A 15,889-nucleotide genomic window follows, 5' to 3' on the forward strand; every position below is an offset into this window, starting at 1 on the left:
AGTGTATTACCAAAAAATATAAATATATTGTCTATAACTAATTCTGATCTTATACAGTAATTCGTTTTAAAGTTATACATGAATACAGAGTATGAGGCACCGCAGTGCAGTAATATAGGCTTGGTACGCTGCTAATCAAATTGTGGTGTTTGCATTTATATACAATTATCTATCAAAATGTTAAAGTTAATTATCAATAAAATGGACCAACAAAAACTGTTTAAGTAGTGGACCTATGTGATGCAATACAAATAAATGATAAATAACATAGTCATTACATGAACGTGTAAAGCCTGTAGCTAAACCGCGTGCGTGTGTAACCATATGGTACCCACTGGTGGGCGTTGTCATGGTTACACCAGAAGCTCCTTGTAGTGGCGCCAACCGTCCGGCAGGGGGCGGAGCATCACAAGCGTCTGTAGCGAGAACCCCAGTGAAAGCATCACCCAAGTAGTGAAAGGGGCAGATCCGAGGCACAGATACAAAGCGACGGTAGTGCTGCTCTGCTCGCACCCCTCAGGGTTTTTTTTGTTTTGTTTTCTGTGAGGATTGTCTCCCTCACTTCGCGCCTCGCTGCCGTTGCTTAAGCTCGGCACTCCACGGGGAAAAGCATGGTGACTAAAAACAGAAAACAGACCGGGAAGAGTCCAGCGACCCAGGCTGACCGCGACAGGATCCCGCTTGTTTCTCCCCCCGGCAAAAGTAACGCTCGGCGGCCGGGCAGGGACGGTAAAGCTTTCAACGGCTCGCACCCCAACGGGCTCTCGGGCATCAGACACAAGCTCGGGCTCACTCCCTCCGCCGTTGCCAAGCTTGGAATCACTCTTCTCCTCGGTAAGTTCGGCTCGTTAGCCTGCTAGCTTCTCCCCCCCTCCTCCTCCCTCCAACACCCAGCCCCCCTTAGCTAACGGCTGCTAACGACATGTAGCTACACTACTAGCATCCGCTAAATTAAGTTACCGCGGTGCTGATTAGTTGGCTAACGTTAGCTCGCCTTAACGTTAGCTCATCAGCGCTAGCCACCGATGGGTGCTAATGCGTAAACATCGCAAATGAAGTAATTAGTCGCGGTGGCTGTCAGCTTATGTGTTAACAGGTCTTCTGGCAAAGTTTTAAGCTAAGGTTTCGGTGATTTTTTTTTCCGTAGCCACGTATGTTGCTATCTGCGCCCCGGTTAGTTTTAACTGTTTGGAGCAGCGGTTTAAAGTGAATTCTCTCCGTCCACAGCTGCTCTGACCGGGTATCTGCACTGGTGAGTTTGCACCATCCGCGTGTTTTTCGTCACTCGTTCATCACTAGTGTGTTTACTTACTGTGGATTCGTGCTCACACGTTTCTCCTCCCGTGACTAGGCATCATCTCTCACAGCTGTTTGAGAATGACAGACACTTTTCGCACTTGTCGAACCTGGAGAAGGAAATGGCTTTCCGGACAGAAATGGTAATATATTATATATTTGTTTATGATTGGGAGGCACTATTAATATTTTATTTTTAAACACTGTTTTCGTGTTTGAGGTATGATGGAATAGCCCATGCAAAATGCATGAAAGGGAGATGCTGATGCTGCAGGGATACAACTAACTAGATTTGGAAATCATTTGTCTGTTTAAAGGTCCTAAATCCTGCGGGTTTGGGCCTTCTTCTTCCCCGATAAATGACCTAAAATAATAATTGATTATCACAACGGTTTACAATCATTAATTTTTCCGACCAATCAATTAATCAAACTAATGGTTCCAGCTGTAAATACTGGGATCTGCTGCTTATTTCTGACACATTTCATAACTGGCGTATCTCCCGTATGACTAGATTTCAAGGACAGTCGAGCAGAAAATAATCCGCGGAAGCAACTGTGATGTTGGGAGTGGATTCGTTGCATGTAGGAGGATAGTGTTCCCTTGATACTCCTTTTGCATAAAATGTACATTTCATATCATCTCAGCATATCATGGCTCGTCATAAACCCTGATGAGAGGTACTTTTAATCTAAAAGAACGGTAGGTCACAGTGCGAGGGCACGTCATTACTCCACTGGCAGCAAAATGAATATGCAGCAAAAGCAATTATCCATTTTTGTTCAAGTACAGGCAGTCTGCTTATTTGCTTAATGTGATTCAAGATGTAATATCTTGGGGGTTTTGGACTATAGCAATTTTCTGGTTTATACAACCAATTCATTATTAGATGCTGATATTGGAAATCGGTCCAATTCGGCCTGAGTATTGGATGCCCTGTATTCATTAGTAACAATTTGTTTAAAAGCAATGTGTGAGTTGCCTGACATATAAGAATGATTCCAGTCAGTGGGGCGTTCATCCAATTAATCCATCACTGGTATCAGACGATTGGGACTGATGTGGAGCGGCGCGTCCCTGTTGCTTATTAAAATGAATATTCAAATTAATGTTGTTCTAATGCAGCAGTTTGTGATGTGCTATTGGTTATGGTCCAAACAAGGTGATGACTCAGCGCCGGACGGAGGACATGGACATTTCCAAACCCTGTTTTTTATTTGACTAGCGTCGGTGCAAAGTTGAAGGGAGGTGTACTCTGACCCGCAGGTCTCCTCCCGACAGAAAAGCAGGCTGCCATTTGTCAGTTTCAAAGAATTCATTTTCAATGAACGTGGGAGGCAAAATAAAAAATCAAGTCCGATGTATAATGTGGCCTCACTGACTCCATGTCCTCTGCACATTTCTTCTCCCACGGTGCTTTAAACGGCGCTAAACTGACCCTTTCAAAAACTTGAAAATGTTGCTGTGTCTTTTGATGTCTCATTTTGTGTTGAATTCATTTAAATATATCTTCTGTTGGTTCCAGGGTCTGTATTATTCGTACTACAAGACCATTATTGAAGCTCCGGCTTTCCTGGACGGCCTCCACATGGTTATGAACGATCGGCTGACGGAGTACCCCCTGGTTATTAACACGCTGAAGAGATTCAACCTCTATCCGGAGGTAATGCCTCACCCTTCTGGGGGGGAGGGGGGGGGTGATTCACAAAACGATCGACCGGCTGTAGCGGCCGCTAGAACCTGCACAAATAGGATAGAAAGAAAAGCATCCTGTGCAGGTGCAGCGAGCATCGCACAGCCCACACGAAAAGGCTGAATGCACGATTGTGCTCTCAAATCTGCACCCGCCGGTGCATATGGAGATGTGCTCGGTGGTCCTGAACTCCAAACCCAGCGGTCTCTTCGCCACAGATCTGACCCCTTGTGTCTCCGTGCGCCGTAGGTCTGCTCAACAACTCTGTGCTCTGCGCTCTTGTAGAGGAGCTGCAGTTCTGTGTTGAGTTCTGTGAATTCACCCATTGTTTTTCAGAATATATTATTTATCAAAACGAAAACATAGTGACACTCCACAGTTAAAGCTTCATTAAGTACAAGTATATTAAAGCAAAACTGACTTCTGAATTTGAAGAATATTGTTAAATCTCAGATTTAATGCTGTTGGTGAATATCCTCGTTCATAAGACGACACCAAACTTTAATCTAAAACTCCATTTCTGTTTTTGTTCCATGCTTTTTGTTCCATGATGTTCTCTATAGCTAGGTGGGTTGTATTCAAGACCAAACAGTGCAAGAGAGACACATACTGGGAAGGTTATGGGATTCTAAAAGGCCACAGAGGCCTTTCAGACACTCTGTTGGAACAGGCTTTGCACTGTTTCTCATCCGTCTCTGCTCCCCAGGTGGTCCTGGCCAGCTGGTACCGGACGTACACGGGTGTTATGGGATACTTTGGGATTCCCACAAAGATGTGCTGGTCCATCAATAGAGGAGAGGGACTCACTCCTGTGGACAGCTGTGAAGGTACGGACCGTTGCCTCGGAACTGCTGCCTGATCTGCAAAAGCTCTTGTTTGCGCACACACACACACACACACACAGCAGGTTGTCCTAAAGTCAGATAGTTCCGCTCTTAAAGACCTACAGCAACAATAAAGACACTCGCACCGTCTCGCGCTGAATTGACTAGATGACTCATTTCTTCACAGACTTTGATGCTTTTCTTCACAAGTCGAATCAGCCTCACGAGGAGTTGGCAGTGAAGAGAAAAACGAATGAATTACACAGAAGGAATTGATCAAAGAACCCATGTAGTCGTTTGATTCTAGGTTTTTTTGCGCTCAATGGAAGGTCTAATTTAATAGAACGGTGCTCATGGATTCACTTCCTAACGCTCCCTCTGCGCAGCTTATATATTTAAAACTACTAATGCCACGGTATTCTTAAATATATATATATATTATAATACCAGCTGCTGCAACATAATCATTAAAACAATGGTCTGCACTGAGAAGGTCCCTTGCTCAGCTTAGCACTCTACAGCCACTATTCCCATTGAAAAGGAAATACAGCTGAATAAATAGTCAGATTAATCGAGCAAGTCTCACAAAACCATGAAGGGAAACTCTGGGGAAGACTGGGAATTACAAACCGACGCCATCAAAAGAAAATAAGGCAACAACGGGCAGAACACAGTGACAGAAGCATTAATATTGTTAAAGTAGCCCCGAAAGAAAAATGCTCTTAACCTATAAATAGCTCTTTGATATTTGCTCGCAGGAACATTCTCGAGAAAAGTAAATGTGCTAACAGTAAACAAGCTGTCAGCTCTCCCTTTTGTGAGGCTGCAATCTGTGTGTTTCTGTCAGTCTCATTAGTGTGAACACCCCCCCCCGCCCCCCACCTCCCCCCCGGGTCGATGTACGCGGGCGGCTCTCGCAGTGTTTACACAAACCTGACACGCGCTGCGTTGCACAAGACAGAGCCGTCACAAAGGGGGAGCGTTTCCTGTAGCTGTCGGCGTGTCGCATCATACCACATTTTCACACCCGAGGCTCCACTTGGTTTCTGTACTAAAAGGGGAATTCTAATGCAGTGTAACATTGTCTCGCGTGCACTGTGATAAGGTCAAAGGGAAGTGCTCGGCCAGTTCCTCAGATCTCTCCCATAAATGCCATTTTTATAGTTCTCCTCTGGCAATCAGAAATGTGTTCACAACCTGTCACAATCTCTTCTCTTTTGGCAGGGATTGCATGAATTTAAAGGTCCTCTGTTTGATTCGAACCATAGACACCGTTATCACAGTAGCGTATATGGATTGTGTTTAAGAACACAACTGGTTCTGTGTGATAGGGAATACCAATTGGAGCGGCTGAAAATAAAACCCTCCTGCATCGGGGGATTTGTGGAGCCGAGAGCTCTGCTTCATGGGCTATTTCTGCACCGGCCTCACAGCTTGAAGCCACTTCCAGGCGGCTGCAGGAATACAATGAACCTGGTGAAACTTTCCAACGTTACAAAATGTGTGTTTGTCTGCGTGTGTGTGCACATCAGGGATGGGCGACCCGGCGTACTTCTACGTGAGCTTTGTGTTCCTGCTGAACGGTGCGATGATGAGCCTCTTCTTCATCTACGGAGTCTATCTCAGGTAACTCCTCCGTTGTGTTTCTATCTGACGTGAAACGAGAGGTGGCGGACGACCTTTCTCATCCCGCCGTCTGCTCTCTTTCCTTCCCCGGTGTTCGCGCGCAGTGGGAGTCGACTGGGCGGCGTCGTCACCGCCGTGTGTTTTTTCTTCAATCACGGCGAGGTGAGTGCAGCGCCCTGACCATCCGGTGTCCGTGGAGTAGGAGAGCTCAATGTTGCTTTGCGCTACAATTCTGACCACTGCTTTTCTCTGGGTCGCCGTTTCTGTAAGAAACTCCGAACGAAAGAGCGCTTCAAAAAGCAGAGGGACTCGTTTAAAGCCATCAAAAGGACCTCAGTCGGTTTTAGCTGGAGCTAAAAGCCTCCTCTCTAATTTTTTCTCCCAGTGCAGTCGGAGGCATCTGTTATTTTCACAGATTATTTCATGAGGAAGCATCTGCCTCATGACTGCAGTTCGGGGGACAAACCTGTGAGATTGTGTAGCAAAGTGCAGAGATGCCATCAAGTCACGCCTTCGTGGTTGAAAACTAAACTTTAAGTTAAACGAGTCACAAGGTGCTCTTCTCCACTCAATCTAATTTGCGACTACATCTGTCATTTTCGAAGCTTTTCATGCAAACAAAATGATCCGTGGTACCGTTTCCAAACTGCCGATTATTAATGCAATGTTAGTGTGTCGCGCTTCATCGATTCGGACTCAGTGGATCTGGGGGACTACGTGTTGAGATGCTGGGAATGAATACGGGTAGTTGGTTTTAGATTGATATATGTGGCACGCTTTTTTAAATATCAAGGAGCAAAACAACAAAAGGATCGCCCCATCAAGTTGTGACTTTCATATATTTCCCTACATGGCACAGATGTCCAGGGAACGCTCGAACCTCAAATTGAAAATGAGATCAGATGAAACCGATTCTGTGGGCCAAAGATGCTGAGTATACACAATAAAAGTACTTACCAGCAGATGTGCAGGGTTAATTATATAAGCATATGGCACATTAAAATAACAGCTGTAGTTTGGCGCACATTCTTTTTTACAAGATAGAGACTTGATCTGAATGACTGGAGATCCAATCTGTTCCAATCCATTAACTTTATGAGGCTGAATTATCAATATATGAACAAAAGAGCGAGTGTGATGAAATCCATTCAACACAAAGCTTTACAGAGTGGACGTTCTTCCCTGACAACTTATCTTTGGTTAAGTGCGGGGACCAAAAAACAGCCAAATTTAATTTTGTCCCTTTTATAAAGCGAACTATATGTTTCACTCATTTGTCCATTTATATTCATTCAGAATTCACATATTTTCATCCACAGAGGAAGGAGACACTTGTGAATCACTGACGCCGTTGCAAAGGGATTCCAACCTCTGTGGTGTTTTGACCCATGTTTTCTTTTGTGTGTGTGCATGTCAGAGCACCCGTGTCATGTGGACTCCGCCCCTCAGGGAGAGCTTCGCCTACCCCTTCCTTGTCCTGCAGATGCTCCTTCTCACCTACATCCTGCGGTAAGCTCCGTCCTACAGCCAATCCCATCTCCATGCCTGCACGCCCGTCGGAGCGCCCGTGCACACCGTGGTGTTAGCGGCTACGCCTCCAGTGTTGAATATGCAAAACAACAAAAGTAACACCAGGTTTCCTGGACACTTTGAAGTGACGCAGGCTCTGTGTGCTGTAGTTATGGCGTTTGTTGTGCGCTGACCAGTAAAAGGAGAGGGAGCTTTGGCGTATCATACGGCGCCTGGTACGCATGTGGGGGCTTTGCAGCAGACTCAGGAGTGAAAGTGAACGTGTGCGCTTGTGTCGTCCTAATGCTTCTTTCTTCTCTCCTCCCCCATCTCCCTCTTTCACCGCCGTAATTCTTTCTCTCGCTTCTCCCCAGGACACGGAACCCGAGCAGGACAGCCATGGTCGCCCTGGGCGTCTCCAATTTGTGCTTTATGCTGCCCTGGCAGTTTGCCCAGTTTGTGCTGCTCACTCAGGTAAACGGAGAGCAAGAGAGACATCGAAATAGAGAGAGGGAGAATGCGGGAAGAAAGCAGGTTAGAGAGGAAATAGAGTCTGGAGAGAGCAGAGGATTCTAGCGTGGAATGTCTGGATTGGATTTTCAAATTTTGGATGGAAAAGAAAAAACGCTGAAAGAAAAAAGATTGTGAAAGTCCAAGAATGGCACCGTTTATATCCTCATTTCATAAACCTCTCTCGACATGCAGTAGGAAAAAAGGGCATAAGAAAATGAGGGGGGGGGGCGGACAGAGTAGCCGGAGTTTGAACCGAGCTCCTCGGCGGCTCCGCCCACGCCCGGCGGGCCCCCTCAGGACGCCGCTGGCTCCAACACGAGACGAGATGCTGAACGGCGTCTTCTTTGTTTTGCTTGTGTAACCTGCAAATCGAGTACTGTACGCCTGCAAGAAGGGAGGATAAATACTCCAAATATTTTAGAATCGCACAACTGTGCACAATTACACAATCCTATTTGGTAACAATAGCATCATGTAGTATTATGTTACCTCTAATCCCTTTATCACATCCTTGAATTTCACATACTAGTATATATGTATTTTTTATGTATTTTTCTTTCTTTCTCCAGGTGGCTTCTCTGTTTGCTTCTTACATCCTGGGTTACCTCGCCGCCACCAAGATGCAATCCATCCTGGTCACCCATATGGTACAGTAGCTGAGCGGGAGGAGAGCTTCTGCTTTCTTGCCTCTGCTGCATCGCGCGGTCGCATATCCGTAGCTCGGTTCGATTCAACGGCGAAAATAATTACACCGGAACTGCTGAGACAACAAAAAGTGTTTGGGGTTTTTTTTAAATAGAAAGATTCAAAATGACCCAATTGTACCCCAAAAAAACCCTCAGTGGAAGGAGACGTCAAAGGGTGTGTGTGTGTGTGTGTGTGGCGATTGTGTGTTGTGCTCCGCCTCGCTTCTCCTCATCTCGCTGAGCTCCTTCGGCCGGCGGAGTTTCATGAGGACGATGAGGATTCATGAGGATGATGACGACGGCAGCCGAGGCGGGGATGACGTTCGTTAGCATTACTGATGCCGCTCTTCGTGAAGTTGGCCGCACGTGTTTGCAACTTCCCGCCTGCCGAGCACAAAAGGACTGTTGATTCTTGTGAAAATATAAGGATTTGTGATCGTTGTGTGCATGTGTGTTAGTCAGGCCTTTTTTGTCCCGTTGCTCCACATTCTTTCTCCCTAATCCGCTCAGCATGCCCGGGCTGTTAGCCGGTCCCTGTGTGCGCCGCCGATAAGGAGAACCCCCCCCGCCCCCCCCTCCTTTGTGGTGAGATGGTGAAGATTTATGTCAGAGGAAGGAATATGCCTGTGCATAATTTAGAGAGCCTGGAAACTGTGTCTGTCTGTCTGTGTCTGTGTGTGTGTGTGTGTGTGTGTGTGTGTGTGTGTGTCCTCTATGCGACCTACAGCGTTGTTGGCTGAGCGGTGTCCCTTGAAACTACTGGTAGATTTTCACCGCCTGCAGCTGAAGCTGTAAAAAAAAAAACTAGATTGATCAGGGCTGCCATTAACTATTATTTATCAGTCAGTAAAACGCAGCTCGCTAAATCTGTGATTTGGTTCGTTAGTTAGTTAGTTCAGCTCAGTCTGTCTGCACGATGCAGTGAGTGGTGCATTGTTTCACTGCTCGCTGTTGAGCGTCAGGGGTTCGGTGGATGGGATTAGACTTTGCTGGTGGCTGTGTATTCAAAGCACAAAGCGTCGGTTTAATGGAGTGTTGGTAACAACAGAAGGACTTAGTCCAGTCGATTCCAGACCACCAGAATAAATATGTGTGAAATATGTTTTTGTGAGGCCACTGTATTTTCTTTAAACACACCGGCTGATCGAACTTGCTGAGGTCATAAAGCCTGTATTCTATCTGTTCATCTTAGGTAACGCTCGCCGTCTGCTTCGTCCTGATGTTTGGCAACTCCATGCTGCTCACGTCCTTCTACGCCTCCTCGCTGGTCTCCATCTGGGTGAGTTGGGTCTCTGGAGTCCGCACAACGTGCGGTGCTGTGACGCGTCGGCTCCATTTGATCCATGGTCTGAAATGACAAACGCATTTGTTTGAGTGAATGTCATTGCAGAGGGAAATGTACCAAAAAGTACCAAATCATTGTTTACACAATATTTGTATGTACAGAGACGTAGGTTTTTAAAAAATTTGATTTCCCTTTTCAGGCAATCATTGCATTGAGGGATCGATTTGCTCAAGTTTTCAAACCTGGCGTCGTCATCTGGGTACGTAGTATTTTATTTAAATCTTCGAGTAATCTAATTTAAATGTCTCAGAGTAAACATGCTGTTGATTATTTAGCCGTAACTTCAAATCAGGCAGTTTATTTCCCGCTTGGATCAACCATAAAGCTAAAAGATTTGAAAGGCTGGAAATAACTGTATGAATCTACCCGGCTTTGGTCCCGGCTGCACCGCACATTCAGGCTTCCATCCTGGCTTCCTGCCATAAATGGTGTGTGAGTGACCGCGCGTCTCCTCTCTCCCTCTCCTCAGCTCATGCAGGGTTTGGCTTGGGTCGGCTCCACGGTGCTTCTCAAGTTCCTGCTGTCCTCCGTGCTCTGTGCCTCGGATGATGTAAGCCGCCGCAACGTCCCTCTGAGAGATTCACGTGTGCGGAAGGCACCGCTAATGTTTGTTTGAGAGTTCGAGACATCTTTTAAAGTCCATTTCTGTCCCTGATATGATCGTGATAACAACCTTTGCTTAAAGTCAAAGGAAATGCCTTATTTCAGGTCTTAATAGTTGTACTAAAATACTTTTTTGGATCAATGCCTACTAATGTGTTGCAATGTAGAATACGCAACACACAGTGTTATCATATTATTTAAGTGATTGGGTGTGTGAAGCCTAAATAAACGTGTTCCTGTTAAATAACACCATCAGAAAAGGTTAGACTGAACAATTAACATTTTCAAATGCATTCATTTGAAGTCAGGAATTATACAACAAAAAAAAGACGACATACCTGTAACTGTTTTTTTTCTTCTATCTACTCCAGGCTCACATCAGTGCGCTGATCAAGTCCAAGTTCACGAGCTACAAGGACTTCCACACTCTGATGTACACTTGTGCCGCAGAATTTGACTTCATGGAGTTGGAGGTAAAGCCTCAGACTCGCGCCGCAGGAGAAAAAGAAGCCTGCTGTTTGATGCTGTGTGTTTTCACAGCGCAGAGGGAGACGTGTGCTCTGAATTTAACATGCCGTCTCTCTCTCCCCCTCAGACCCCCCTGCGTTACCTCAGGACCCTGCTGCTGCCCATCAACATGCTGGTGGTGGCTCTCATCGCTGGGCGGGTGAGTCCTCCCCCTCGATAACATGTCCGTCATGCGTTAACGGAAACTCGGGTTTAAAAAATGTTTTGCCACAGAACTAGTTGAATCCAACACTGTTATGTGTTTGTATGGTCAAGCGGTAGGCGGTTCTCACCAGGAAGACCGAGCCGGGTGTCCATCTGCTCTGATCACTACACAAACATGTCCACCCCCGAGGAGAGCTGTGTGCATACAGGAGGATTCTTCTTATTCGAGCTAAACCATATGGCGGTGGCAATTATGTGGGAAGCTTAGTTGGCATTTACATGTGTATATTTATGCCTTGAGAAAGGAAGAACAGCGAGATTTTGTTCTCGAATGCTGAAACGTGAAATATATCTTTCGGGGGTTGGGGAGGGAGGGGGTTTAGTGAAAAAAAGACATTTGAGGAACTGCTCTTCTTGCCGTTAAATCTCATTACGTCTGCCCACGCTGAGCTAAGAATACATAAGTCGGCTTGACAAAGAATGTAATGCGATACACGCGCGAGGTGCCATTTGTTGGAAGCGTGATATTTAAAGGAATCAATTTGACTCCTCTCCAGACAGTGCAGGATGTGGTCCGGTTCCTGAGGGACGGCGGGAAGACGACTGTCAGGGCCGACGATGCGGATGAAGCTGCAGGGTGAGCGGCTCGAGGCCTCTGTGCTGATCCAGTTTTGTAATCACATGTGACCAAAGCCTGTAATGGGTATACGTCTGGATTAATAATGCATATTTTCTTCAAGCTGTTTCTATATTTTTGTGTTGCAGGTCTGAAATCGCTGCTCAAGGCGAGGTGAGAAGAAGCGCTTTTCACATCCTCCTCGCTGTTGGGTAAACGCTCAGGCGTTATGACAACACCTCGGTGTGAACTCGGGGGCTCTTTTGGCAGCGTCGTTCCATTTTTCTTAATCCGTTTGATTTGATTCCTCCGGTCCGACGCCCGTTCGGTCTCTCTGTCCCTAAATGCGTTTCATCCCTTTTCTCATTACCAAGAAATGAAAGGAAGCCCCCCCCCCCTCTGTTCGGAAATCTCCCCTTGCTGCCTTTTTTTTTTTTTTTTTCTCTATGCAATTTTCAGTTGTATCCCTCTCAGGGCAGGAAACCGTTCAGATGTTCATCCACCAGCCGCTGTATGGAAGCTCCCTGAGTTCCCCGGATAATAGCAGTAATATTCCTGCGTGGCTCTGCGGGTAACGCCGCAGTTCCCCTGGGGGGGTTTCTGTTCTCGGGGAAGTGGCGTGTTCTAAAAGTGGAAGCGGCGCGGCAGCTGATTCACAGCATTCTGCTTTCCCTCCGACATAATGGGCCAGATGATACTCAACAAATGTCCACAGCAATGTTGCTTTCCAGAAATCATGAGCTGCTTTCTGAAAAAAGCAATCCGAGGGAACTATTTTCTTTCCAGCCTCGTAAACATAATCCGCTCGCTAAGCGCCACTAATGTTTACACACTGCCACTTATCAGTTAATTTCGACTCTAAATGACGTAATTATCTAATCACGTTGACTAAAGATAACCTTTCATTCCCTTCCGTGGGATCGGTCAGGCTTGCCGGGGGGGAGTACGTTGCTCGTTGCAGACTGCTTGCTAACCTGTGTCTCTGCAGCTGGTGTACCACGGCCTGCAGCTGGTAGCGTTCGCCGTGCTCGCCGTCCTCATCATGCGTCTGAAGCTCTTCCTGACGCCGCACATGTGCATCATGGCCTCGCTCATCTGCTCCAAACAGGTCTGTGATGGAAGTTTGTTCCTCCTGCTGCGGTTTGTTGAGCTCTGCTTCTGTTCTTTAATAATACTCTCTCTACCCCCCCCAGCTGTTTGGTTGGATCGGGGAGAAGTTGAAACACCAGCTGGCCGTGTTCGTGGTCATGGCCGTCATGGCCGTGTACGGAGTGGCCAACCTGCGGGCCCAGTGGGGGATCATCGGAGAGTTCAGCAACCTGCCGCAGGAGGAGCTGCTGGACTGGATCCAGGACAACACCCGTCCCGGTGAGGGGAAGGGGGGGGGGGGGGGAATATCAGTAGGATGAGTTGGAAAATCTAAAACTTAATCCAAATAACAAAATAGCAAAATAGGAGCTATATGAACACATTTGAATTTCTTACTTACTCTGCATAATTACATCATACAGCAAGGCCAGACAGGTCTACTTAATATCTGGAATACAGCTGTTGTACCTCTTCCAAGTGAATTAATAAATAAATAATAAAGGTGAAAAAAATGTCTAGACATTCAAGATCAATCCAGCTTAATTAGTTTGCAACAGTAACTGTGGTTCTGTTGTGAATATTAATAAACACACAATAAAATAAAGCTATACAACCATCCTGATGCAAATCCTCCTTCACAAAGGTCACGATGTTGCGCCCGTACGCGGTCTGTTGCTAACAAGTTCCACTGGTGTTACTTGTATTTTGTCCTGCGCTCTTCGACGATGCAGACTCCGTGTTCGCCGGGGCGATGCCCACCATGGCCAGCGTGAAGCTCTCCACGGGGCGGCCCATCGTCAACCACCCCCACTACGAAGACGCTGGGCTGAGGTCAGTGGCTCTTTGGACACGATGTGCTAGATTTTCATGTGAAATGTGTGTGTGTGTGTGTGAAATCTAACCATCTTCAAATTAGCAAGCTTCTTACACTGCTTCACATGATAAGAAACATTGGTATCGATAGCGTGTAAAAAAGAATTAAAATATTGGATTTTGTAATTAATCGCTCGTAAGATGGATACGATGACTTAAGTGGGCAAATAATTGAGGCAATCTGGTTATCTAGCCTCACAATTCATTGCCATCGTTGACTGTAGTGGAGTCACTGTGTCGTGTCCCTCGCAGGGAGAGAACCAAGCTGGTGTACTCCATGTACAGCCGCATGTCTGCAGACACCGTGAAGGGGAACCTGGTGAAACTGGGCGTGGACTTCTTTGTGTTGGAAGACTCGTGGTGCACCCGGCGTACCAGGTATCCCAGCAAATAACATCGGCAAAGTCTCACAGTTTTCACTTTTTTTGTTTTTTGAGACCCATTTCAATTTGGTTTAAAATGCAGGTTGCGGATTTTCTGTTTTTTGTTAATCTTGTTTTTCTCCCTCTCTCTCTCCCCCTCTCGGCCCAGGCCCGGGTGCAGCATGCCAGAGATTTGGGACGTCGAGGACCCCCTAAACGCGGGTAAAACTCCCCTCTGCACCCACATGTCCAGGAGCTCCAGACCCCACTTCACCACCGTGTTTTCCAATGACATTTACAAAGTTCTCAAAGTCCCCAAAGCTGCTAATGAGCTGAGATAACACCGTGTGGCGGACTGGTTCCCTTCTTCTTTTTCACCACTTTTCCGTCAAACACCACCACAGTCCCGTTCACAGAGCGGGTTCGTCCCCCCCCCCCCCCCCTCCTCCGCTCCTCCTCCTCCTGCTGCTGCCAGTGTTTGTGACTCGGAGGAAATCCTGCAAAGGTTCTGTTGTATAGAATCTTGAGTTTCAGAAACGCTGTCCTCAAAGAGATGCCGCTTGCACGTCAGCATCGTTTCTCACTGTGTAAGATTCACTTTCTTTTGGCATAAGAAGTTCAATGGTGTCCACATACTGTGAAGCAATGTCCTTTGCAAACTCGGCAAAAGCCGACTTCTGCTTATGAAAAATGTTTTTTCAGCACTAGGCTGTTTTTTTATTTACATTTCAAAGGGTAAAAAGAATACTTCTTTGTGTTCATCACTCAGCCCTCTCGGCTCGTCAAGGTCCCAGAGGAGCTCTTTAGTAAAATGAACGTACAGAGAGCAAAGCTTCCGAAAGAATGAAAGCAAGGGATCATGTTTTTCTGTTTGGAGGCTTTTTCAAAAGCATTTCCACATGGATGGAGTGCTGAACCATTATTCTCACCAGTCCTAAAAATGGCCCATCATCTCCCAAAAATAGGCCCCGTCGCTCGGAAAACGATTCCCTCTTTGCCAAGAGAAGCACATCGCTAATTGTTACGCGGGATGACACGCTAACCGAGCTAATTGAGGTTTGGGAATAATGTTTTTGTCAATCAGAGCATTCGTTCTTAATTATGTTATAAACAGGTGGGCAAAACAAGTAGATTTCTTCTAAATGTCACAAATACTTTTGTAAATAGCCAAACTGTAAAAGGCCAATGTACAGTTTGTGTTCCTTCATAACGGCTCATTGCCAAAGGTAGTCTTGTTCTTAAAGCTGTAGCCTGTAAAAGACGTGTTTTTTGTGAACGAGAACTGAGTTTTGGAAAAGCCGATCCACACTATTTGTAGCAGTGGATTTGACGGTACCAGTCGTTGGTTTCTTCTTCAAGGTGCATTAATGACCTTCAATATGTCCGAAAATACGCTCATTTGCTTTTCATAAGAGTTTATTGAGAAGAACCATATTAAGTCTTAGTGGAGGCACATGACAGTTCGCTTAGCTTAGCTTAGCTAGCTAAAGGTGTAACGGGATGGGAGGATTTTGGTACAACACATCTTGATGCAGGCTGATGTATTGAACTGATCTGGACATCAAAATGAGACAAAAGGACACATTTCTATTAGACAGGAGGGACCTGATGACGTGTGTATAGAAATGAGAGAGAGAAATTCCATCTTGAAATGTGCCGGAGCGATCGGTCGAACCGTAATCTAAGAGGACACATTTCATCGGTGCCATTGTGTCCATCGGATGTCTGACTGTGTCCTCCTGTGCAGAAACGGGGTAGAAGTTGTCTCACTCACTGAGACAGAAGTATTTATTTTCCTGTCGCAGGCGTTTGTGGGTTTCGGATGTCTTTTATAGTATTTGTCTATTTTGCCTGTATTTTAAAATAAAATATTTCATTGTCTTAAATTTGTTTAAAAAGTATTTTACTTGACCTCTTAACTCAAATGTATTTAATAATCATTTCCAAAAACTGTTTCTTAAATTAAGTGTCATCAGTAGATACAGTGCATCCGGGAAGTATTCACAGCGTATCACTTTTTCCAGATGTTCTTATTCCAAAATAGATTAAATTAATTTGCAAATATTTCCCCAAAACATTTTTCACTTTGTCATTACAGCATGTTGTGTGTAGGATTTTGAATTTAATCTAACAAAATGTTGAAAAAGTGATGCACTGTATATGATTGTATATTTATGTTGAA

At 45.8% G+C, this 15,889-nt stretch overlaps 1 protein-coding gene across 1 annotated transcript; it reads left to right on the top strand.

The window, feature by feature from the left end:
- Positions 1-340: 340 nt before the first annotated feature.
- On the top strand, positions 341-15,593 carry dpy19l1l (dpy-19-like 1, like (H. sapiens)). The gene is made up of 22 exons (XM_040165569.2): positions 341-834; positions 1,228-1,252; positions 1,352-1,439; positions 2,822-2,959; positions 3,696-3,816; positions 5,346-5,439; positions 5,544-5,601; positions 6,857-6,948; positions 7,323-7,422; positions 8,031-8,108; positions 9,340-9,426; positions 9,632-9,691; positions 9,962-10,042; positions 10,467-10,568; positions 10,691-10,762; positions 11,325-11,404; positions 11,533-11,557; positions 12,372-12,491; positions 12,577-12,751; positions 13,204-13,303; positions 13,598-13,723; positions 13,877-15,593. Exons 1-22 carry the CDS (start codon positions 612-614, stop codon positions 14,046-14,048), a joined length of 2,217 nt encoding a protein of 738 aa, XP_040021503.1. The 5' UTR covers positions 341-611; the 3' UTR covers positions 14,049-15,593.
- The last annotated feature ends 296 nt before the right edge of the window (positions 15,594-15,889 follow it).

The sequence above is a fragment of the Gasterosteus aculeatus genome, chromosome 20 (assembly GCF_964276395.1).
Source record: "Gasterosteus aculeatus chromosome 20, fGasAcu3.hap1.1, whole genome shotgun sequence".
In the NCBI taxonomy this organism is placed as follows: Eukaryota; Metazoa; Chordata; class Actinopteri; order Perciformes; family Gasterosteidae; genus Gasterosteus; species Gasterosteus aculeatus.

Coding starts and splice junctions, on each gene's coding strand:
- dpy19l1l (XM_040165569.2), top strand. CDS start 612: ATGGTGACTAAAAACAGAAAACAGACCGGGAAGAGTCCAGCGACCCAG. Junction 1,440..2,821: donor TGGCTTTCCGGACAGAAATG/GTAATATATTAT, acceptor TGTTGGTTCCAG/GGTCTGTATTATTCGTACTA. Junction 9,427..9,631: donor CCTCGCTGGTCTCCATCTGG/GTGAGTTGGGTC, acceptor TTCCCTTTTCAG/GCAATCATTGCATTGAGGGA.